The 26,001-nt window shown below is 40.6% G+C and overlaps 1 protein-coding gene across 3 annotated transcripts in view; it reads right to left on the bottom strand.

The window, feature by feature from the left end:
• GPM6A (glycoprotein M6A) overlaps nt 1–26,001 on the bottom strand; it is a 175,468-nt gene that overhangs the window by 12,949 nt on the left and 136,518 nt on the right. For all 3 annotated transcript variants that reach the window (XM_083520346.1, XM_083520344.1, XM_083520345.1), the window contains 2 exons: nt 19,471–19,663; nt 14,588–14,744 (listed from right to left, as the gene is read on the bottom strand). In XM_083520346.1, coding sequence (XP_083376472.1) covers nt 14,588–14,744; nt 19,471–19,663 — 350 coding nt within the window. The remainder of the gene's footprint in view (nt 1–14,587; nt 14,745–19,470; nt 19,664–26,001) is intronic.

Raw genomic sequence — 26,001 nt, forward strand, 5'->3', positions numbered from 1 at the left:
GCTGTGTTTTAATTGACAACCACAGGATTGGAAAATAACAGTTGCTTAAAATAACCCTGAATTCCTCAACTTTCTTCATCTTAATTTGTTATGTAGAACAAGATTACCATCATTTGGATTAAGAAAACAAGTATGGCAGCAATCTTATGCACCATTACTTGGAAGTGAGTCTCACTGAAATCGGTGGGGCTTACTTTTGAGTAGGTATGCATAGCATTGTGCAGCATGAGAAATATATTGGTGGGTAGGATCTTTTAACAAATAAAAGCAAACCCACTTTTTAAAAAAACAAAAAACAAAACCCTATTACCTTTTACGTCTTGTCATTTCCTCCCCTTTCTGTTTTATAGCTCTGTGCCTCACCAATATTACTTAAGCAGATGAGACATCTCTGCCAACCCCAGGCACTCTAACTGAAGAAATTACTTGGAAGCACAGAGTCATTTAAGAATATCAAATTGTAGGCTAAAAATAAAAGGTTGGTCTTCAATTCCTCTCCGACTAAATGTTTTTGTTTCTGCAACCATTTAAACTAATTCTGGGTGCAATGAAAAGATCCCCAAAGTATAGTTAATTATATATTACTCTGCAATTTGTAAAGACTAAAAACACTCCCATTTTGGTGATCCTGTAGGCTTCCATGGTTTGATTCAGAGGACTGAAAACAACATGCTTTTACCATGTGATGCCTGTAACATGAGGAAGCAGACGGGTGGTAACATAGGGTTTAATCACATAATGAGAAGCTACCTTCCCATGTCATCCCAGGCACAACACAATAAGTCTTTATGCTCCTTGTATCCTGCTCTACTATTCTAAACCATGAACTGAAAAATCAGCAGCCCTTTAAGGCTCCATTAAAAGCTGCCTAATATTAGAATAAGGTAAGGTATGCCAAAGCAGTAATGGCTTAGTGGCTATTCATGTTGCATCTTCCATTCATCTTGATCAGCAATAGACTTTGGGCTCTTCCTGATGAACTGTTTGTTTAGCATTCCTCCTGTTTCAGACTATGTCCATTTTTTATTGAGTATGGATTCATCCTGATTTGCTTGCAAGGCGTTTATAGGTCTTCCTGTTAATCATTTGTTCATCCCTCACTTTTAAATGCCTTTCCCTGTTGCTTTCCAAAATGAAAAAAAAAATGGATTTATTGTGTTAGGGTGACAGAGCACTTTCAATTTCATAAACCCAAAGTTCTGGTATCTACTTGAATCATTCCTGCAAAATACTGACAGTCTGAAGGCACCCTTTTTTGAACGCCACAGATAATTACAAAGCAAAACAGCAGTTTTGAGCTGCCAACCAAAGGATCATATTACTCAAAGGATCATATGGGCTACATTGCCAGCAGCTGAACCCAGGCAGTTGAACGTAAGGATTTGTATTCAGACATGGATGTTCAACACATAACTTTCGTCTGAGCAGAAGGACCAGCAGCACAGTGCAAGTATCTAGCAGAATGGGCCCTCACATCCTGAGACCTACTTTGAAGAATGATGTAAAAACCAGCAAGTTAATTGGATCAGGGCCCTGATGATGCTTTAGGAAAGGGTAGGACAGCTATAAGGACGATGAGTTGGTGCCAAGCTAATGCTGATACAAAATGTCACTCTGCTCAGCACCCAGATCTGTGGCATTTCTTGGTTGGACAGCTCATGACTTGACTCTGCTGGACAGATCCCCGGCCTTGCTGGTAAGATAGAAAGTAGCAGTGGAAATGGGGCAGACATGTGGGATAGAGCAAGTGGGGAGTGGATGCAAGGGAAGCAACCATGTCACTCCTCTAACATAAAAACTGGCCCCTAGGGTCCTATGTGGGACTAGCAATCTAGACTCTGTTTGAGGAAAGGGTTAATTCCATTAAGTATGTTTCAACCTTGATGCCATTTCAATGCCAGGTAAAGACCACTTTATACTCTCAGGCATGTTTTATCTCCTGTCTGGTGTTCTGCTGCCTTCTTATCTGCTGCTGTTCCTATTGTCACTGTTGTTTTATGCTGCTTTAGATTACGACTGTTGCATACTTGCACCTGTACATTTATACTGTAAGCCATCTGAGGAAAGTTTTGTGATGAGTACAGCATAAATGGGTTAAATCAATAAACAGAGGGTTTTTTGACATGCTGGTTACCCGGTGTATCTACAGTAGTACCTCAGGTTAAGAACTTAATTCGTTCCAGAGGTCTGTTCTTAACCTGAAACTGTTCTTAACCTGAGGTACCACTTTAGCTAATGGGGCCTCCCGCTGTCACCTCACCGCCGGAGCACGATTTCTGTTCTCATCCTGAAGCAAAGTTCTTAACCTGAGGTACTATTTCTGGGTTATCAGAATCTGTGACCTGAAGTGTCTGTAACCTGAAGCGTCTGTAACCCGAGATACCACTGTAGTGCAATCCCATACTTACCGTAAAGCTGGCTGAGGGGTCTTGAGAGCAGTGTAAGTGATACTTCATGACAGAGACAGATATACTGGTGGGACAACACTTATATTACCCAAAGTCCCTATGTACACTGGCACAGCTGTTCTGTTGATGATTCGCTGCCAGTGAAGAAGTATGTATATCAGGGAGGGCATGCATATGGTGCATTCAAAGCCAACTCACTTCCCTGACATGTCCTAGAATCTGGTGCAAATGTACCCCCACCCCGGTTCCGGCATAGGTAATTCCCTTTCCTTCCCACTTCAGTCAATGGGAGGGGAAAGGAAGAAGCTTCCTCCCAGCCTGCCAACAGTGAAATGGATCTGGATGTTGCTTTCTAGTGGATTTCCCCACTCCACCTCTGCTACCATGAAATCATAATCAATGAATGCTGCATACCACAATGCACTGCATTTTGTGCAACTGTCCTCCCATAATTAGGACTATCCTGCCAGTTTCCACCCTCCTGATCTGCCATCTAGATTAGCAGGGATCAGTCACAGAGATTGGCAAAATCATGGCATGGCTTTTGGGTATGCCGAACTGGTGTGCATGAAAACTTCCACCTAAAAAAGTTGTGGAAAAAATATAGAACTTATATTACAGGGTTTTAAAGTGAGGTTTTTTTAAAAAGAAAGTATGATTGGATGCTTGCTGCTTAGAATGAGGTGATAGTTGCAGAACTGCCTACTTACATAAAAGGGGGAAAATAACAATGGTTTTTGGATATGCTTCAGGGCTGAATACAAGTGGAATCTGATTTATCTCAGTCAGTATCCTAAATTAAGAAGACTTGAAGAATTATGTCTGCAGACTAAATTAATTTGTGATTGTTTATTTCTTCAGAGTTAAAGCAGTCTTATACACACATATCTGGCAGTACATTTCACTGAACTTAAAATGACTTACTTCTGAGTAGACATGACTAGAACTGCACAGATAATATAAGTCTCATTTTATTTCTAATTTTAGTTTCATGCTTGCTCTGGTTTTGAGTCAAGAAAAATCCCTCTTCTACATGATGACAATTATTATTAGGTCATTATTATTAGAATACCAGCTAATACTGCCATGTAAAACATAGTTATAATGAAATATGTGAAATTACATATTGAATTCACCGAGGCTAAATTTGTTTAATACCGTGTTGAAAGGGAAAGAAAGCTGAAGTAATTTACCAGATTGTATGTCAGAGGATCTACATAGCCACTGTTTTGGCCAAGCAACAATTTGCCTAGTAATATACCGTAAGTCTTATGCACTGTAAAGTGCATTATAGTCAACCTAATTATGGACAGACACCTCTCGGAGGATATTCATGAAGGAACTGATATTCAGAAGCTTAAGGCTTGCAACAGTGGAGGCAGAACCTAGCAATCATGGCTATTAGCCACTAACAATCCTATCCTCCAAGTCCAAGTGTCTTCTGAGTAGATATTCACAGGATTGTACTGTCAGCCAACCTTTAGTTTTTGCAAAATGATTTTGTTATGTCTCCTGGGGGCAGTAGTCTGATTTAGGGGTCCTACACAGCTTTGTCCTCCAACACCTCATTATCTTTTCCCTCCACCCAAAGTACCTGCCACCTGAGGAGGTTGCCTCTCTCTGCCTAATGGTAGGGTTGGCCCTGCAGACGAGTTTGTGCCTATACAGATGCACATTTCAATCTTCAATTAAACCATTATAAATTGCATCAAGATCTAACTACCGCCACCATAACCTGAACTGCGTTCCAATTTTACAAGGTATCTCCTCGTGGGTTGTTGTTGTTGTTTTAAAAAGACAATTTCATTTTATTTCTTGTTACACTATGTATTAAGAACCTGATAGACATTTTGGGGAGGAGGCTGGGTATACAGCCAGTGTGCTGGCCTGCTGCCATCCACATTGTTTCCTTTCTTCATTCCCAATTGTCTCTTCCCTGTCGGTCAGCATAATAGTCACTCAGGGTTCTTCCATTGGTACTTCTATTCTCCACCTCTTTTTAACTTTAGGCCAGAGGTCCTCCGGACGTTAGATGCCAACTCCAGCAAACCTGGCCAATGGTCAGCTTTGATGCGAGTTACAATCCAACATCTCAAAGCATCTCAAGGGCCACAGGTTCCTCATCCCTGCTTTAGGATTCATTTCCCTTACTCGTTTTCTATTTGCAAAGATGAAGCATATACAGCAGGGGGTGTAAAGCACCCTGAGTCACAGCTTCTAAATTAGGTCCTTCCTTCTTGAAATGCTCATATATTCCCTTCTGCATTATTAATTGAAGTCAATGTGATTGATTCTTCCAGGTTTACTTTCCTGCCTCCAACTGTTTTTCATGAGGAAGAAAATGAGAACGATGTGTGGAATGCTCTATTAATAATGAATCAATACATAGTAATTTATCATACTTCAGTAATATTTGTAATTAAATCTATACAGTGAAGCCTATGTGAACATGACATGAAAAAAATAATGTTATGGGAAGAAAAATATATCTGAGACAGTTCAAGTGCCTGCTGCACAATCAATTACCAACTTCTGACAGCATAAGGTTATTGAAAGTTGGGCTTCTGTTCTCTTGAATTAGCTATTTAGAACTTGTTAAACTCCAGCCCAAGCATTTGTGTGGGTAGGTCTGCCTACAATGCCACTGCAATGCTGTTTTGTTTTGCGACAAGAGCCTAATTATTAGCACGTCCCACAATAAGCATGCATATATTTGACTTAGGGCTCAATCCCAACCCCCTTTGTCCTGGGCTGGGATGACAGTGGAATGCCTCAGTCTAGCTCTGCCAGCCTCCACTTTCAGAGTGACATCAAATGCAAGGACATGACACAGCCCACATCTGCTAAATGCACCCAGATCTCTATTTCAAAACGCTGGTGAATAGTCCTTAACGGAGATGTGCAACGTTGCCACAGCAACAAGAAAAATGGTTACTATGCTCACATGAGAGATGTTGCATGCCACAAAAGAGCTCTCTATCTTGTAATCTCTCGATCCTGTTAAGGTAGAGAGATGCAGACCCAGTCCTAGGATTCAGTCACAGGTAAATGAAATATTGCTTATGGGTAAATTCTCAGCTGAAAAGGAATGAAAGAATCAGACACGGCAGTCAACAATTTAATTATCATGATGAACCAGAGGGAAGAATGGAATATTTGGTAATTGAATTAGATCCCTTTAGAAAGGACATAAATGGAATGGCAAAGAGAGTGCCTACTACGTAGTTGCAATTACTATATACAAGCAGCTGGGCCTGCGATAGTGCAGTCTACTTATTATAAAGCTAAGTAGCAATCAAGGTGATGAATAGCCCACTACTAGCATAAAAATAAACCTGCCAGCTGTGAGTGAATGTATAGAATTATACATTCATCTTATGAACAATGGAGATTCTACTCAAACTGCTAGCAGTGGAGGATTTGGAAGGAAATGTCTGACAGTTGACATCAGAGTCAGCATAACTGTGAAAAGGTAAATCCAAATAAAGCATAGCATAATTCTCTTTGGAAAGTATTCATATTGAATTCTAATTGTTAATGAAAGCAGTCTGGGCAGTCTGGGTGTTGGCTACAAGTTTTGGTGGCCCCTGGGAGAAGAGACCTTCCGTGAGCTCCCTTAGTTGAAATTCCTAAATTGCAGAGGGTTGGACTAGATCAGTGTTTCCCAACCTTTTTTGGGCAAAGGCACACTTGTTTCATGAAAAAAATCTCGAGGCACACGACCATTACAGCCCCGTGACGTCAGCGTGCAGCGTCACGCCGGGAGGGACACACAAAAGTGTAAGTTTCAATTTTTTCCCCTCCCCCTTGCCTTCCTTCTGTGCCAACCGCCAAAAAGCCAAGAATTGCGGGACCGCCGGCGGAGGGGGGGAGGGCGAGCGGAGGCAGCGGTGAGCCCCGTTCCTCCCCATCCGCCCCATTCCGTGCAAGGAGCGCGAACAGGTGTGAGAAGGGGGTCAAACCTGCGGGTCGGCGCCGGGGAACCTCCAAGCTTTGGGGGTGGGGGGGAGGAGGCAACAAAGCGAGGCAGGAAGGAGAGCGCGGCTTGGCAAAGTACTTGGCGGCGAAGGCCAGCAGGTCCGGCGGCCGGTGCCGCAGCACCTCCACCGTGTAGCCCTGCAGCAGCTCAGTCAGACCCGGCGGGATCTCGATGCTCATCTTGTAGCCGAGGCGCGCGGGAGACTCAACGGACGGGCCCGGGAGAGAGAGAGAGAGACACGACGGAGAGAGAGCGGGAGTCCCTGCTCGCCGCCGCCGCCGCTACAACTACTGTGGCGGTTGGTCGTGGTCGCCGCCGCCGCCGCCGCCCACCTCTATCTATCTCTCCCCCTCAGCTTTCTACACGGGCCTGGAGCCGGAGGTGGGGGGTGGCCGCCGCCGCTTTCTCCGCCTCCACGTCCTGCCTCCTCCTCCTCAAGCCCTCCGTCAGCCCTGAGGGAACCGACGCGCTCGCGCCGCCGCTCTCTGACACGCGAGAAAGAGAAAGGAACGGAGCGGCGAGGTAGTCGGGGGAAGGAGGGGCCGGAACGGAAGCGCGAGGCGAGCTGCGCATGCCCAGCAGGAAGCGGCGGAGAGCGCCACAGAAAGAGAGAGAGAAGCAAGGGAGGGCGGGGAGTGGGCGGGAACACGCTTCATGCGTCACAATAACGGACAAGGGGCGCTCGAGGGATAGATTAGGACCTAATTTGACTTTTACAAAAAAAAAAATCTTTTTAATTTTTCCCACGGCACACCAGGCAACATCTCGCGGCACACTAGTGTGCCGCGGAACAGTGGTTGGGAAACACTGGACTAGATGGCCCTTGGGGTTCCTTCCAGCTCTACAATTCTATGATTCTATGCTTAGAGAGTCTACCTCCTCACTACCATTATCACCTGCTACTCTTCTTCTTTATCACTTCTATCAGCTCCTTGCTTGCCAAGCAGAAAACCAATGAACAAGCTACCAGTGGCTTCTACTGGGACTGCCAGGTTTTATGAAAATAAATCACTCATTCTTCATATTCCTCCTACCCCCTTGGAATATCTAGTTCTACTTATTCCTTTCGTGCCATCATTATGATGCATCTTCCCAATCTCCCACCTGTGCTACAAATCACTGTGCCATGTAGGGATAACTAAAAGCATCAGGTCAGAGAATAAATAGAATCAGAAGCTATGGAGTGGGGTGGGTAGTGATTTTTGATAGCAGTCCTGTTTTTTATAGTTCTGCCATTATTCAGTTGGCAACATGCAGTACATATGCTCATTTGTAGCAAGCTATCGTGCTTGTTTCAATCCACACATGCAAACACATTACATAAACATTCCATATAAACAAGATGGATGCATTCAAAGCATGTCTCTTTTTCTTCTGGGAAGAAAAATCTCTTCCAAGAACCATTAAATACCATTAAGTGAGAATGTGAAAGAGTACATAAGCAGAACTATGGAAAACCAGAACATTATGTAACTGTGTTTACTTCCCAGCCTGCATATGCAAATAATAATGCTGAGGCATGTATCTCTAGGATAATGACATGATTTTTCCATTCAACTTAGCTGATTACAAAATCCTTCAAATTCTGGCAGTCAATATCCATTATCGCCCATATAAAGTTAAGCCAATATGAGCACAACTATGTTAAATATTAAATACATTTCATTCTGTACTCCAAATTTATCTCATATTAAATTTATTGGACTAGATTGTACCTTAAGAAAGGATGTTAATTTTGCTCTACACAAATGAACCTGAACCCAAACTCTGTGCCCACAGATAGGCCTCTAAACCTTTAGAGAAACAGCACTGAAAAACATGTTTGCACTAGGGTAAGACTTAGCTGAGCTATTTTTCCATCTTTGATTTCAACACAAATGGCTTGCTTGCTTTCTTTTCTTTTCTTTGTATGTCATTTCAGTATGAGTGATTGGCATAGGAATGTAAGCCTTCTGTGTATCATTCTTACATGGCAGTCTGACTGACCTTGTAGGTAGTGGGTTCATTTAAATCACCTGGGATATGGGAAGGGCAATGTAAACATAAATAGCAATAGAGATGCCCAAGTGAGTTGTTGGATCAGCAGATTAACTTGGAGCTGCTTCTTCCAGAGAGCAAGAAAGAGAACTATCACAGGAGATGGAAGCTGATCAATTATGTGATGAGTAGTAATGCATGAGTGTATTAGAAGCCTGTTAAGGCATGCAGTGGTCAGAAAAAGAACCACAATAGATAATAAATGTTGTGGTCCCTTGGAGTGCATACAAAAGTAGACTTAAATCTAGATTCACTACATTGTTTTTCTCCTACAGCATGAGAGTGGCTTACTCCCATCTTCACAATGTACTGGTGAACAAATTGACTGCTGATTCAGTAGTCTGGCTTGCCCCAGCCCCATGCTTCAGGCATATTGTGCTGAATGTACATTTTCCCCCAGTTAAATGTACATTTGCCCTCCTTAAAGCAGGTTGGGAGGACCACTGAAAAGCTACCTTAGGGGAGAGGTGTGTTAGTGACAACTTTAGTTTATTATTTATTTTACTTAAACAATTTATATACTGCTTATCTACAATCGGTGCTCTTTTTCTAGAAAAAGAGGTGCTGGAGCTTAGAGTTTATTGTAGACAGGGCTTTCTTTTTTCCAGCTGGAACTCACCGGAACTCAGTTCTGGCATTTCTCAGGTGGGCGCCAGATATGAGAACAAGGGAGGTGTTCAAGGAAAGCCCTGTCTACAAGAAACTCTAAGCTGTGTAAAAGAAATACAATACAGAAAGGGTAAAAAATCAGTTAAAACTTTAAAAAAATCAGACTTGAAGTAAAATGCTTGCTGGAATAAAAAAGAAAGAAAGGCTTTAGTATTTGCTGGAAGTTCAATAGGTAGAGGGCTTGTCTGACCTCAACTGTGAGGGATTTGCACAAAATTGGCCCCACCATCTAACCTCATGGCTCCTAGTGGATGTGAGCCATGCACCCAAGACATGGGTGTCTCTGACAGTCACTCCCACAAAGACCTCAGTGCTCAAGCAGTAATTTAATGGATTACGCAGTCCTTGAGGTAACTTGGACCCAAGCTGTTAATAGCCAGACAATCAGGGCTGTTCAGCTTCAGCCACTGCTGTAAAGCCACAGAACCAGCTTCCTTTGCGCACTTCCCCAGGGGGCTCACTGCATAACTTAAGTACACCTGTGCACACCTTTTGGCTTTGGAGAGCCCAAAGTTTTAAATGTTAAGTAGCAAGTATGCGAAGAACAGTTTTATACCCAAACCCCTAAAACCCATTCACAGAATTTAGGAATCAAAGCCACACCCTATGGTATTAGAACTATCTGTTCAACTTCTATCTGCTGTGACAGCCTTGCTAATAACTGAGATTTGCATACTGCACTTTATCTGAAGAGCACAGGCCTGTTCACAACATTAAAATACAATAAAGGACACAAAATGCATAATATAAGGAAAAGCAAAAGCAAACCAATCACCCACAAACACACTTCAAAGAACATAGAATGTTAATCAGCCAAAGTCCTGGCTTCCCATTCTGAGCATTTGTAAGGTCTTTTTTCTTCAATGTGCATTCTTTTATGTTTAATAAGTTTGAACTTAGAAGTAAAGACCTCGTCACAGTCTGAGCATTTTTATGTACCCAGGAAAGGCATCAGGTATAACTCTCTGGCTATTCTTGGTGGAGTACAAATTTCCCTACTATAAAATGCAGTGCATTGCATTTGCCTGCAATACATTTATGATATTACAGTATGCATACAGAAGGCATTGAAAACATTAGTGCATGTGATAAAAAGACACATCTGCGAGTGCAAAGCCTGTTGTTGTTGTTGTTGTTGTTGTTAAACCTGCCTTTCACCATGCATAATTTTGGGGTGCATACATAATATTTTAAAATAAATACAGTAACATATGAATACCATGCAACAATACATCAAATCATCTTCGTAGTTATTTCCATCTTTGTTTTCATTTCCTGTTCATAGTTGTTCTGTCTTTTCGCACCGTCTCATTCTGAGAATGTTATGTTATCAACAATTACTCAACAGATACAGTTATTGAAGAGTTCAATTCCATCGTAGAAGTAGGTGTTCCAAATAATTTGTCCAAGCAATATTCAAATACAGGTCCAAGACCTCTCTTAAAATGGGATTACTTCTCATTGTTGTACTGAATCCAAAAGGAAAATCATCCACTATTGAAATACAAGCCATTTCTGCTTCTATTCATCAAACTGTTGGTTAATATCCCTTAAGCACCACAAAAATAGTACTAAAAGATACCAGCTTATCACGTTAAATTGATGTGAATACCTCAAAGGAAGATTTATGTGGCTGATAGAAAGCTATTCTACAGACAGAGATTGAAATCTTATTAATGATTAAGAATTTCTGCAAGCATATGTGCAAAAAGATAATAAATAACTTAGCAGTAATGGCAAAGCAACTGCAAGAGTGAGAATGTTACACAGCCATTGTCATTTTGGGAACATCAATCACAAGAAGATGGTCAGTTACCAGCAGAGAAATCCAAAGCGTTTATTTTGCAAGCTGTTCCTGGACTGATCACAATGAGTTATGTACTGTGAAAAGTATGCTAGTAAACAACAGCAGAATCCTGAACTCCTTGAAGAAGTGCTGATAAAAATATTTATTTGTTTTATGGTTATTAATTTATGAGATTTATATCCCATACTTCATGAGATGACCTCTGGGTGTGTAGCAATATATAAACCTAAAGCATAAAACACCATATACAATTCAATCTAGAATTTCAATCAAACAAGCCATCTGTTAAAATAAATAATACACAGGCGAATATCTCAAAACTCAAAAGGAAGAAGAAGGGTTTCAGCTGGCACTAAAAGATGGAAAGTGTTGGCACCAGTCAAACTTCAGTGGGGAGGTTATTCCACAACCAGGGCATCATTGCCAAAAAGGCCCCCCTGTGAGCCACAGATCATGAACCTCTCTCTTTAATGGTTTTATCAGCAGTGCCTCTGGCTGATCCCAGATCCCAGACAGTCCATATGCTTTCAAGCATCTTTCTGTGTCCTTGAGCCTCAGCAACTAAAGCAGATCCAAACCTAGTCTAGATGGTGCTCTAGATACATCCACCAGATCTGTAATAACTGTGATGTCAAGGTTGGCCTTCAAGAGACTTTGCCTTCAAAGTGACTTACAAACTTGACACAGCAGTTGGATTCTAGGTTACTTCCCTTTATAGGAAGATCCCACAAGATGTGATTGTGTGCTTGGTCACTTACGTTATGCAGGCACACCTCATTTTATTGTGCTTGCTTTAATGCACTTCTCAGATATTATGTAAAAAAATGAAGGTCTGGAGGAGCTTCTGCTGCTGCATTGGGAGATGAAGCTACAGGAGCAGTGACTCCTGCTGCTCCTTATTAGAATACAGGTGTAGCCACAGCTGCTTCCAGGGGAAGGAAGCTCCCACTGCCCCTTTTCTGGCCATGGGATTGGAGATGGCTGGGCTGAAGCCAGGGTTTTCCACTCCCACCCCTGCAGCCAGGGAGGCTAAGCATGCTTTCTCAGGGGGGACCATTGAGCTTCCCTCCGCCTTTTCTGTGGGAGTTTGAGGCAGGCCATTTTGTGAGAGTCATACAGCACGGCAGAGGGGAAGGAAGCAAAAGGGAACTGGCTTGGCTGCTGCTTCTCCTCTGCTCCTTCCTCCCCACCATCTCTCTCCCTCTTCTTAGCCCTCCCTATTCCCTGAGACACAAAAATATTGATATTAGGCCAATTAATAACCCTACAATGGCCTCTAAGTGTTGAAGTGAAAGGAAGAGTCAATGCAAGACCATTCATCAGCCCAAAGATTATGACTCGCTGAAGGCTCAGTTGAAGGTTAGCATTTTTACAAAGTTTTTTTCAATTGAATAATGTACGTTGTCTTTTAAAACATTATGCTGTTGCACACTTAAAAGACTACAATATAATATAAGCATAACTTTTATATGCACTGAAGGGGGGGGTTCGCTTTATTGCAGTAGTCTGGAACTGAACCCATAATATTTCTGATGTATGCCTGCACTTGTACTCCATTTGCTTTAACTGTCATCCAGCCTTTTTTTTAATCTATTGGAGTTGTATGAGATACGAAGTAGCCATCTGAAATCCACTGTGCATATTGCCATTCCACAATAAGACTAGTGCCTCAGCAGGGCTGCCAGCCATTCTAACTGGACACACACCTAAAGCTTTCAGGTGTCCATTGGATGCCATAACTCTCAGAGGGTGGACTATCTTAATTAGTCATTTATCCCTGCAAGGGGCAACTGCTACCATCCATCCATGACAACTGGATAATCTTAACCCATCAAAACATCATTTAGTCGCCCAGTCAAAACTAATATATTAAGGGTATGATCAGCCTAATGTCCAGAGAAACCCTAAGAAGTTGGTTTTGTAATCAGACTTGCCTTTAAATTTGTCAGATAGGCAAAATGCTTTATACACCAACTAAATTAACTTTATGTTCACAAACTATTTTTTGTAGGGATTACAAATGGGTGGATTGGAACTTAACTTATCCACAACTTACACATTTCTCAAAAGTTTCCAAATGATTAAAAGAAATCCCAATACAATTAAAATGCATATTGTGGGAGAAAATACAAGTTAAAATAAATGCACATTTTCTGCAAATAATAATAATAATAATAATAATAATAATAATAATGCGGGTGAATGCAGAAACAGAAAAGGATAGAATTTTACGTGGACACGTGAAAGTGGCGTGGGATAGAACAGGCTTCATACATTATTATCTATGCATTGAGAGCATAGCTTAATTCTCACTTGGCATCCAAGAAAGCTTGAACATGGTTGCAACCAAATATCCTTGTCTGAAGCACATCTACTTGGAAGAATGTTTCACCAAAATCAATTGAATTTATTTCCAAATAAATGCATTTGGATCAGAAAGTATGAAATTGAAATGGAGAAAGACAAACATTGTGTGATGCACCATCTTTATTGAGGATAGACTGTTCTTCATTTCTACTCTTAAATTTGTGAGTCCCAGTCTTATTTCTTTACATAAACTTGGATGTTCATGTCTTGGTATCATTCTCACTTATAATCAATAGTGCTATTGTTTCATTAACAGCCTTTATTTTATCTCACTGCATTTACTTTACTATGTGATGCACAGCCTTTCAAACTGTTGCACTTCAGATTACCAATTGTTACCCAGCTATGAAATTCATCTGCATTAATCTACCAGGGAACTGAGGAGTATATCAACTTACTTCCTACGAAAGTCAGTTTAATATTAGGCATTAGCATCTGTGTTTAATAACCACATTTCTTTTTACATACAGAAAGATGTGTGCACAAACAGATTAGACAGATTAACTGAGATACTTATTTTCTCAGATAGCACAAGAAACACTTCTCTGAATATAACTACTCTTTCATTCTAGCTTCTTTTATTGAACCACATTGCCCCCTCTGATGTTTAATATTCTGATGGTTTGAATTCCTATTAACTAGAACTATTTTATTTTTATAATAGCACAAGTGAATGGGGGTGGTGGGAATCTCATGTGTGCACTGGGCTTATTTTCTCTCTGCATGAATCAGTTTTCCATGGAGGTGGGCTTTGAACATTTCCAGATGTGCATGCTTGGTCAAATGCAACTGCAAGACAGACTGTGAATCATCCCTTTGGGAGCTCCCCTTTTGACATCACTGTTGAAGAACAAAAACTGGAAGGCTTCTTATAATGTCCAAAGGCAATCTCACAGAAAGGGGCATATCGAAGGCAGATGTACCATAATTAGTTTTAGAAGCACATCTCTGCACACTCTTGATCAACCAAAAGAGCCTATCGTGTCTTGATACAATAATACGACATACAAGTAATTGCCTCTGTAAGATGCTGTAACTCCTGAAGTACATTTACAGCTCTGATTTTTAAAACATCTATGAGAATTTGTCACAGAGGGCTGTAAATCACTCTCCTGGTGGAAAACCTTTATCATATTTCAGAATATTAAGCTTGAGTTTTGGGTGGAATCCTTAAATATAAGATGATGTGTTCTGCTCCACATACATACCTAGAGACACACTTTCTAGTCCACTGAGTTTGCTAACTTAGTATAGATTAATTAAAATACTCTAATGCAACTGAAATTAGCATGAGTAATCAAGGCTGTCATATTAACATACCCAAGCACTGACACATCTGCCGCAGGTGGTGATTTTGAAATCCCCATAGAGATCCTTGATGGCACCAGTTGTAAAAAATCCTTCCACCATCAGCAAAATGCCATAGACAAAGAAGGCAGCTGCTACCCCGTAGATCACATATTTGAAGATGTCAATCCTGTAATTAAAAGGTATCTGTGTTAGTTAATGTTTTAATGATGATTCTTTTTAAAAAAAGAAAGATTCCCTTTTCTCCACATGCAGTATACAATAATAATGCCTGTGTTGTTTCTATATTTTGACATCAATCTTAGGACCAGTGATATATACAGACTCCTTTCATTGAAAATAAACTGAACATTTCACACTGATGGATGCAATTCTGCTCTGCAAAAGCAAAGGACTCCCAATGCCCATAGTGACATTCACAAGATGGGAAACACCTTCCATTGCTAAAATATCTACACCTAGCAGAGGCACAATGCACGTGACACATTCACACAGCTGAGCATAGGGTTGTCACATGGAGGAGTGGGTGGGCAGATTATCAATTCTTGCGAAAGTGTTAGGATTGTTCAACCAAGGCCATTTCCAAATCAATTATTTGCTGTTAGCAATTCTACATTATAATTGTTACAGAATTCCTATTTTTCTCACTTTCCACTCTCATTGGTAGTCTTCACCCTCAATTTTTTTAAAAAATACTTTGGAAACTGTAAGTCAATGCAACGTGTATATACAGATGGGTGGGGTATAAATAAATTATTATTATTATTATTATTATTATTATTATTATTATTATTATTATTAATATAATGCTTACATTGATATTAGGAGGTATTTATCAATAGCCCAGATGAAGGTTGCAGACAAAGGTTCCTCAAAAAGCTTTTTTTTATCATATTATCTTAACTAATTAATGGAATGTCAATTCATTATTCATAAAATGGCAGTATTCCATAACTTCTACTACAGTCAATGAAGTTTTGCCAGATTATCAAGAATGTATCTTGTCTACCTGCTTTCTTTCCATTTAAGAATGCATGAAAGTTTAGCCATAGCCGCAAACTCCCACACCTTGTCAATCTATTATTTTAATGTTTGGTGTCATTAATATCCATTTTTTTTGGAAGGGTATTCTAGCAGTCTGGGGACATATGGTGAATATGTGCATGGAAATCAGGGTACATGCATACCACCCCACATCTCTCACATTATGGCAATCAGGGACATGCTGCTAATCCTTCGCTTCGTATACAGTGTTACAGTATACAGTACTCCAAAGAAGCCAGAAATGCTTCTATAATTAAAACTGAATTTCACACAGTTGACATTAATCCTGAATTGATGCACTAAAAGTCTGTTCTCAATTTTGTTCATATATCTATGGTCCTAAATATGAATCAAGAGGTCGTGTAACTGTAGGCAATAACTTCAAAATCACATGGTTTGAAGATGTCACTGCCATCTGGCTGCAGCCATTCCATCAGGCTGCAGAAGAGGAAGGAATAAAAGGGATGTGGGGCTGCTTTCTCTTTTCTCAAGTTTAAACATTTAAGGCAGCTGAGGAATCTTAGAGGAAGTGTATGGTCACATCAGTGCTCAGCTACTTCCACTTTTGCTGTGCCGGATGAAAGGGTGAAGGAATCCTGAATCTATTGTGTGTTGTAGACTTACATTGTTGTACTTTATGGGTATTGAAAAATTAAAAATCAGACAGCATGAAATTAGAAAGTTTCCTACGAAAGCTGCATTATGGTGATTGAGAACATACCATATTCTAAACAGAGAAACAGATGGTTTGTCAAAGAAAATGCATACAACCTTACCCAGCCACCCATTACAAAATTCTAATTGTTAAGAGGAAACAATAACACTCCTGAAGCGTCATAGGCTCCCACACTGCGATGTGCAAGAAAGAGATGGCAAATATTGAACGAGAGAGGTACTAAACAAAGTTCTCACTGAAGTGATAAATCTGTTAATGGGTTCCACCACTTCAGATTGCAGGTGGGGGTCTGTGTGACTGAACATTCCTCCATAAATAAATTTTAAAAATCCTTGCACACACAAAACTAGGTGTCATAGAGAATGCTAAAACTATAGCCCTTCTCACAAATAAATAGTGGAGGAAATTGGGGGGGGGCATGTAGGAACATTCAGTTAGTGAAAGTGCAACGTATCATAATGATCCCGAGACACCCACAAAGTCGCTTTACCTCATATGGCAATGTTTCTCAGAGATTATTATCTTTTTGTTATTATTTATTAAATTTATGTAAATCATAGGTGCTGGGTGAACCCTCCTAAACATACTCACTTATAGCATGAAGTCACTCTAATAGAACTTCTTACAGAGCCTGACTGGATCAGACCAAGGTCCCATCTAGTCCAGCATCTTGTTCTCACAGAGGCCATCCAGACTGCTGAACAACTAAGGAAGTCTCTGTTACACAGTGAACTGCCAGTCTGGCCACTTTCTGGGAGTAGCACTAAACTATTAGACAGGCAGACTTCCCAACTGGGAAGCTCCAGCACTTGAATAGATGTTACTGAACGTACTCAGAGCCATTATCTCTTGCCAGAAATGCTTAGAAAAAACAATATGGTTTGTGAGCTGAGAAGTGGATGGCTTACACATCCCTGGCCATTTGAATCTTCTACCCAAACCATGATAAATCTTTCATGTAAAGATTAAACTTCAGGTTATATTGAGATAAATGTGCCAATAAATGCTAGAGAAGCCATAAGCATGATTAAATATAATTTACCACAATTAGTTCCAAAATCAGTTCTGTAGTCCTGGCAGGAGGTGTGTGTGTTAGACAACGATGATAAAGACATTTTATGCGACCCTGATTTATTGTTTTATTGGATTGATTCACACATCTTAGGAAACTATAATGAATGGTTTACTATGACTTTCACCTGCTTATAATAAGAATAATAATTTTATTATTTATACCCCATCCATCTTGCTGGGTTTCCCCAGCTACTCTGGGCAGCTTACAGTATATCTAAAAACATAAAGCATCAAATGTTAAAAACCTTCCAATACAGGGCTGCCTTCTGATGTCTTCTACAAGTTGTGTAATTCTTCATCTCCTTGACATCTAAATAGAGGGCATTCCACAGGGAGGGAGCCACTACCGAGAAGGCCCTCTGCCTGGTTCCCTGTAACTTCATTTCTTACAGTGAGAAAACCAAGAGAAGACCCTTGGAGGGGGACCTCAGTATCCAGGCTAAGTGATGGGGGTAGAGAGGCTCCTGCAGGTATACTGGGCCAAGGCCATTTAGGGCCTTAAAGGTCAGCACCAACACTTTGAAATGTACTGGGAGCCAGTGAAGATTCTTTAGGACTGGTGTTATATAGTCCCAGCGGCCACTCCTAGTCACCAGTCTAGCTGCCACATTCTGGATTAGTTGTAGTTTTCCGGTCATCTTCAAAGATAGCCCCACGTAGAGTGCATTGCAGTAGTCCAAGCGGGAGATAATCAGGGCATACACCACTCTGGCGAGACAGTCTGTGGGCAGATAGGGTCTCAGCCTGCGTACCAGATGGAGCTGGTAGACAGCTGCCCTGGACACAGAATTGACCTGCACCTCCATGGACAGCTGTGAGTCCAAAATGTATTGCAGGGGAAATACAGAATTCCCAAGGAATGGAAGTAATCTTCAGGCATCAATTGTATTTTAAAATGAACAAATTAATTGATAAATACTTTATCATTGTCTCTGAATTCTTTGTATACAACTATGTTTCTTGACTGATGTTTCATGTACAGCTCTGACAGAGCAGACCTGGATAATTTGTGAAAAGCTTAATGCATTGATTTACTATGTTTCTGCAATAACAGCTACCCAGAGACTCATTAAGTTAAAGTCTAGAAAAACGGGTTAGCTTTCATTCAGTAATAAACCAGAGACTGAGCTGTGAAGCCAGCTTTGGAAACATTATTCTAAATGCAATTCTAAAAATATAACCGAATTTAAGAAGAGCAATATAAGCAATATTAATGAGCACCAATCATAAAGCAATCAAGCTAAAATATGTGAATTCTCCATCACCAGCCACACACACACAGCGCCACATTAAGTATTTCCTATTCCTGGAAAGTGAAGTGTATCCTTCAGGACTTTCTCAATTCCTCCCTTCAGCCCCCTGTATGTCCCCAAAATCTGCTCTGGAGCTTCCAACACTCCCTGCTTGGGGAATTGCATGGGAACGAAGAGAAGATCCAAGTTCTGTTGTGTGAGTGGAAGTCCACTGCACTTGCACACAAGCAGTGTTGAAAACAACCCTCTCTTCCTACTAGGTGGCCATGTTCTCCTTGCCACCACTCAACCTGCTAACACTTAACAAGTCCTGCCAGTGGAAGCCTTGTGCAAGGATTTGCAATTGTGCAATGGGGCTTTCCCCCCTCTCCTTCTCCTGTGTCCCTCTCCCAAACAGCTCTGGTCAGGTGAACCCCCAGAACATTAAATAGGAGGATGGAGGGGAAATGCATGCATGGTCAGAACACTTGTAACAGCCTGACACTTAATTCCACCAAGTGTCCATTTCTGCACCCACTAAAGCACCCACCTACCTTCACATTTCCTTAGAAACCAGCATGGATAGTCCACACAGACTGAATGCAGCCCACAGCTAGATTTCATCCAACCCTAGATTTCATTTTTTTATGATATTGAAATGTACACTCATTTTGCAGGATGAAAAATTATCAATAGAAATATTTACATAGTGGGAAATATTTTATATCCATATGCTATGAAATAGATTTAGAAGAAATTCAAGCAAATGTTTTCTGTTCACTTGGCTGCATAATGCCTGACACAGGGAGGGTTAGTAATTACATCTTGTATTGCAGTGGTATAAATGCAAAGGTTAAGCTGAGACTTACATGGTAAAGACATCAATAGTGTCCCCAGGAGCTCTTGCCATCTCAAAGTAGGTCTGAAGAATGTTGACAGTTCCCGAGAGTGCTTCATGACCACAGCCACAGAAGAGGGCAACCCCAGCATACAGCAGGATGGTGGCAATCAAGGAGGCGTAGGGAATGCCCCCCAAGCACTTGATGCAGCATTCAAAGCACCCTGGACAAAACAGAAGAGAAGACCATTCTTAACACATTTTAATTTTCCTCTGCCTCAAAGCCAACCCACGTTTTCATTTTCTTATTTCAGGACAGTATTTGCAGTCATGTGTTGCCTATACACTCTGCTGGGAGTCTGAGTATGCAAATACCCTCAGGGTAGATTCTAAAATAAAATTTCTGAGAGACACCAGTGTTCTCTTCTCTTTCTAGTTCCAAAGCACCCTGAAAAAAATAGTGATGCAGCTAGGTGATCTGAAAGACCCAGCCCTTGCTGTCGGACAGGAAATAAGCCCTTGAACCTAAAGGAGGCAACCCACTTATTTCTTCTAACAATGTGGGGAGTGTGGCTAGCCACAAATTAGGAAAGTAGAGAAAAGGAGTGAAAATGGAAGCCTGCAGATCCAATATGCAGGGTAAACCTCCTAATTTTGAGTCTTGGTCAGAGAGAAGACTCATGCACACGGCATGCCTTTCACTCATCACTGTCAGCTGAGGACCACACTTCGTGCACCTGATAATGTGGACATTAGTCCATGACAGCTTACGCCACAATACATTTCATGGTGTTTAAGATGCTACGTGATTCTTTGTTTACATCAAGCAAAAATGACAACTACATTACTTCTCTGGGAACTATCCAAAACATCCTACCTGTGGCTGAAGCTCCCTGACATTATGAATTAGTTTACATGTCTGAATAACAGCAAACACTCACACACAAGCATTATGGATTAACATAGATCCATGGTTTCAGATTCTTCAAAGAGGAAGTTATGAAGTGCTTAGGGAGGAAATAATATCAAGAGAAAGATAGTGAAGTCTTATCTACACTAGTGACTTGAAGAAATCCAGTCATGCCACATATTCAACATTATATGTATACACGCAAGGAATGCGGTATAAGCACAAGACCATTTTCATTTTAACATTCTTTGCTTTTTATTGGCTCCTGCAGCCCCCTCATTCCTCATGCTTCATTTCTCCTTGAACCAGCGACTTCCCTTGCATGATGATGGCTCAAGTCTGCCATTGCTAATGTTAGATTTCTGGATACCTGGCCGAAAGTTGTGTGGCCAACAAGAAACCTGGGCTAGAATTGCTGTGGTTGTTCAAATCAACTGCAACAATGCAAAAGTCCTTTTGCACTCAACTTTAAGGACCTTAATCCCAAGATACATGTGGTTTTAATGCCCATATCTCCCCAGAGGCTGTAATTATTATTGATGATTTTAATACAGATGATTGCTCCACAGGGGAGAGTGAAGATGCTAAGAATGAGTCACATTGTTATTGTCACATTGTCACTATTTTTAGCTGAACCAGCAGTGTATTTGTAAACCTCCATACCATTCTAGCATGCAAGGGCAAAGGCTTCCATGCTTTGATTAACCTAGCAGAGGTTGGGATAAAAGTATATCCAGAGATGAGAACATGGTTCTCCTGTACTAACCAAACAGCACTGCTAGTGCAGATAATGACCTGCCTTAACAAAGGAAGAACATATTCCAGATGTCCCCTTCTCTCCCGTTTCTTTTATGGAATTAGTCTACTGATCCATTTTGGTCCAAAGACACCAAACATTGTCTACTCTGTGATATGAATCTGGGACCTTATGTATGCAAACCTTGTATTATACCACTGAACTTTGGCCTCTCCACATAGGTACAGAGCAAGGGTGGGAAACCTGTTTCCTTCCAGATGTTGAACTCCAACTTAAATCAGCCCCAGCAAGAATGAGTAAGAGTTAGGGATGTTGAGAGTTGTAGTCCAGCAACAGTCGAAGGGCTACATCTTCCCCAGAAATTGGTTGATTCCAATTCTCTTCAACTTTAGTGCAACTGTGGTCCAGAACATCTGGAATGCCACAGGTTCCCCAACTCTAGGGGAGCTTGATCTCTCTTCATAACAAACTACAAACTGGGAAACTACAGCACTACTATTTCATGCCAGAAATCATAGATCTCTAGACCATAGTTTCCCCTGGCACTGCTATACTGTTCTTGAAACAAAGATATCCCCCCTTCCATTTTGCTATGCTTTTGAGTCATGCCTCTAAGACTGCAGCAAGAGTTTCCCATCTATATGTACAACACCTAGTTTTTATTAAGTGCACTAGACTCCTATGTACAACTCAGCAAGGTGAAAGAAAGTTCATTACTATTCTCCTTGCACACTCTCACACAAAATCTCTGGTGCCTAATCTGACTAACTTTAGCTTTTTCTTCACATGATCTGACAGTAATTTTTCTCTTCTCTGGAGAATAACTGCCAACTGGACTGTCTATTTAATCTGTGTGGATCTTTCCTTTTTCTTCTTTGCTTCAAAGCACAGGGAATGTAGAAATATGTTTTTAACTCAAGGAAGAAAATAAGTGTTCCAACACTTTTGGGGGTCATTCAATCTGGGATACGTATGTGTTACCTGTTGAAGGGTTATGTCTCAATTACAGCTGGTGAAATTTAGGTTGCAACATAAATTTAATATCAAAATAATTTTCTTGTAAAGCAGATGTTCTATTAGTATTTTGACTTATTAGTCACATACTATGGGAAAGTACCGGTATCTAAGCAACTTACAAAAAGGTTTAAAATCAACAAAGTCTAATATTTTAAAAATACATTTTATGGCATAATAATAATATCATATTCCTCCATGGGGAGTGTTAATGTCTCATAAATTTACCCAGTTCATGGCAAGACCCATTCATATTTAATCACAAGGCTCAAATAATAATACTTGAGTTTATGCATTTCAGTGAGCATATCTCAGAATGTTATATATTGGAAATGCATTTCCATACCAAAATCATAAAATGAAAAGACTTGAGGACATGTGATATATGTAAAATGGAAATAGTTTACTTTGCTTTTTGTTTTAAAGTAAATGTGCTTGGTTCTGCGAGGATTTTGCATCAAAAAAGAGCCATTCTTTAAGGTCATCCTCTTTTTACATATCTAATTCTCTCAATAAAATCAATTTCCATATAGAATATGGCTACTTGGGCAGTTGACAAATTCTAACCGTTTCTGCTTTCCTGGGTGAATGGTGCCAATGAGTGAACTATGTTCATAAAGTAGATTATATGTAGTTATCCACTTATATCTGGGTATCATTTCAGTTTTCAGTGAGGGGGCGGTGGTCAGTAAGGTGTGCAAGAGAGAGAGAGAGCAGTTTTGAATCTGAATAGAACGAGACAGAGAATATTTCAGAGTTGTAAACTAGCTGTAGAGGAAGCACCCTGAGGAGCAAAGATTAAGACTCTCTCTAGGGATTTGTTGCCTGCTGAAAGAATGCCTATTTGCTTGCAGGATGCTCTGCTTGCACATTTGCAATCCAAAAGAAACCCAACTTGGTAACATTGCCCCTAGCATGTTCCACTGCTCAGGAAGTTGGGAGGGGGCACCTAATGATATGACTCATGTTAAATTACAGCATCAAAGGAAAAGAATGGGTTTCTTTGATGTTGGTTGAAAATACGGAACTTCATCGTAAATGCATTTTTAAAATGCAGGATATTTCTTCAGTTGAAATAGTGCATGTCCTTATGTTACTAGAATCCTTTTTAAAACAATCAGTACATTCCTCCCACTGCCTTTATAAAAAGGATGAGGTGGGTTGGGCATGATCAAAATAATTCTGCCTCTGGGCTTCCATTTGAAAGCTCAGGAATGAAAAACCCAGCCTCCTTTCACACTTCTCATGTACAGCAAAACTCATCCTATACAAGATGAAAGTGCTGGGCATGCATAAACAAATGTCCTCATGGCAATAAGAGAGATCACTTATTTTAAACATTAGCCTGCTAGCAATAGGAGATTGGAAATTCCATGCATTAGAGGGATGAAGCAGGAAGACTAGGGTGCGCTTTCCCTCCTCTGTGTCCAGCACTGAAAGCAAGCACTGATAGAGGAGGAAAGCCCCTTCCTCTGCATTCAGCACAGAAATGCATCTCTCTGTCTATACCTTGCCAGCCCATAGCAAGTTTCTTTTAAAAAATGCAATCTAGTAAATTTGGGGGCATACTTACAAGGCTATTTTAGGTATAGGTGTTTGTTCCTAAAAATGCACACAGCAAGAGTGCTAAGCTGACATTTGTATGTGTATGTGTGAGTTTCTTGAACAGTTTTGCATCCACCAAAATACAATATGTCTAAGAAGGCATGTGAATGATGTAAGAATGGTCACAGGGGGGAGAGCGGGGATGTGTGAGCCCATTGCCAAGGCAACTGTGCTTCATGACTTGTTGCTCTGCGCTGACTTGACGATGAACTGCCAGTACAATGTGGCAAGATTTGGCCCTGTTGCCTTGGCACTGACTCAAGGTGTGTCTTCTTCCAAGTGCTGTGGATATTAGAGGAAAAAACAGATTGATACTGTGATCCCAGAAGTCTCTTCTCTAGTGCTCAGTGTATTATTTCACTTGGTAAGAAATGAACCTGTAAATTCTCACTGCTTAAACTGCTTGCTTAATTATTCTTTGGCCAATTATTTGACAATCTCTCATAAAAATATTGAGGGGGAAATGAGAATATGAGTAACGCTAGAAACTCACTATACCTTTTACCTTTGAACTCTTAGTGTTTGGGACCAGAAGGTCCTCAGGGTCTCTTCCAATTCTACAATTCTATGATTCTGTGAAATAAATAAACAGTAGGCCAACCCACTGGAATTTAGACACTGGCATTTCCAGTTAAAATAGGTCTCCATCCTAGGACAAATTCAAGTCAATCTAATGGCAGACATGAAGAAGAGCGGTTCCCAGCCTACACCAACAGAACAAGGCTTGGGAAAATACCACCTTCTAGCTCAACAATTAAGCCCCATTCATTTTTAGTAGAAGCTCTTCTCCCAGCAGATGACACTGTCAGTGCCCTTGCCTACATTACACTTCTAAATGTACTAGCTCAACCTTGGGAGAGGAAGAAGGGGAAACTATATGGAATCTAGTTGGAGCAGGAGGAAAGTAGTCAAGCAGACAAAGCCATGTGCAGATCAAGTCTGGAGGAGCCACTGATTCACTGGCGGCTGCATGACATACATGTCAGCCTGGAAAGTACAGGGATGCACCCTCTGATATTCAAGGAGGAAGACATGGACTTAGTATCAAGACTTCTGTTTCTCATTCTCCACACACACACCCAACCATGTACTTTTGAAACTGCCTTAATCAGTTGCCAAAGTCTAAACACTCATGAAAGTAACTCTACATGCCCAGCAAGGATTTTACTTAGGTTTGTTCAAACATTGCAACACACAGCAGATTATTTCTGAAACATAGGAACTCTTGAGGGTTGAGGGTTGGGGCTTTCTCAGTGAAGCAAAGCTCGGCTGACTGCATGGGTATACAAAAGCAAAAGGAGCTCTGGATTATGGCCAACATGTATATTTTTAGCCCATTTGAGACTTAATCTATGCCCAAACTGATACAGACTCAGTAGTTTCTAAAGTAGTGGAAGTAGTTTCTATAAAGACATCTCAGTGTGCCTATTTATAGTTTTTAAAGCATACAATATGCCCAAAGCACACAAAGACTGGAAATAAATTAATCAATATATCCAACAACTTAATTGCACTTCATATATTTCATTAAACTGAGAACTCTCATTTATGGGACATTAATGGTTATGAAAATACAGAGGAAAATTGTGTTGTGATTAGCTTTTATGTGTTTTCAGTACATTAAGTTTATTGCAATATAAATGAGTTATCCTACTCCCACAGCTAATAAACATGTAAGATATGGACATTTAGCAGTGCCTGCATGTAAGGTAAATTAGTCAGGCACATTGCAAACAGACCCTCTCATCCAAAAACTTACCAAATGTGTTGGTCCACTTTGTCCATCTGCCTTACTTAACATAATCATGAAGTTGTAAAATAAAAAGTGCACAACTGCATCTATCTTCTCATTCTGCAACAAAGGTGGTGGTCTTGGCAAATCAGCTAATAATTTTATTATCATTGGTTTGGCTCCTAACTTTTCTTCTGTGAATGGGATTTATGGAAAGGGACCTCCCCTTCCCATTGTAGGCTACTGCGCCTTCTGAAAATCTGTTCCTGGAGGTTGAGGGACTCTTGGGAATAGTGTCATGGGTTCAAAACCCACGATGGGCAAAATATTGCAAGGAGTTGGATTAGGTGACCCTCATGGTCCCGTCCAACTCTATGATTCTATTATTGTTCCAAAAATATTTTGCACAACTTTGATTGGTCACTGCAGTGTCCACTACTTGGCAGCTAATTTGTGGACACACCCTTATAGAACCTCACCCCACAGGCTTGTATTGAACATAAAGTAAATTTGTCCACGTGAAACATTGGTTTTTTTTCTTTAT

The sequence above is a fragment of the Podarcis liolepis genome (genome assembly GCF_965112155.1).
Source record: "Podarcis liolepis genome assembly, chromosome: 9".
Classification (NCBI taxonomy): Eukaryota; Metazoa; Chordata; class Lepidosauria; order Squamata; family Lacertidae; genus Podarcis; species Podarcis liolepis.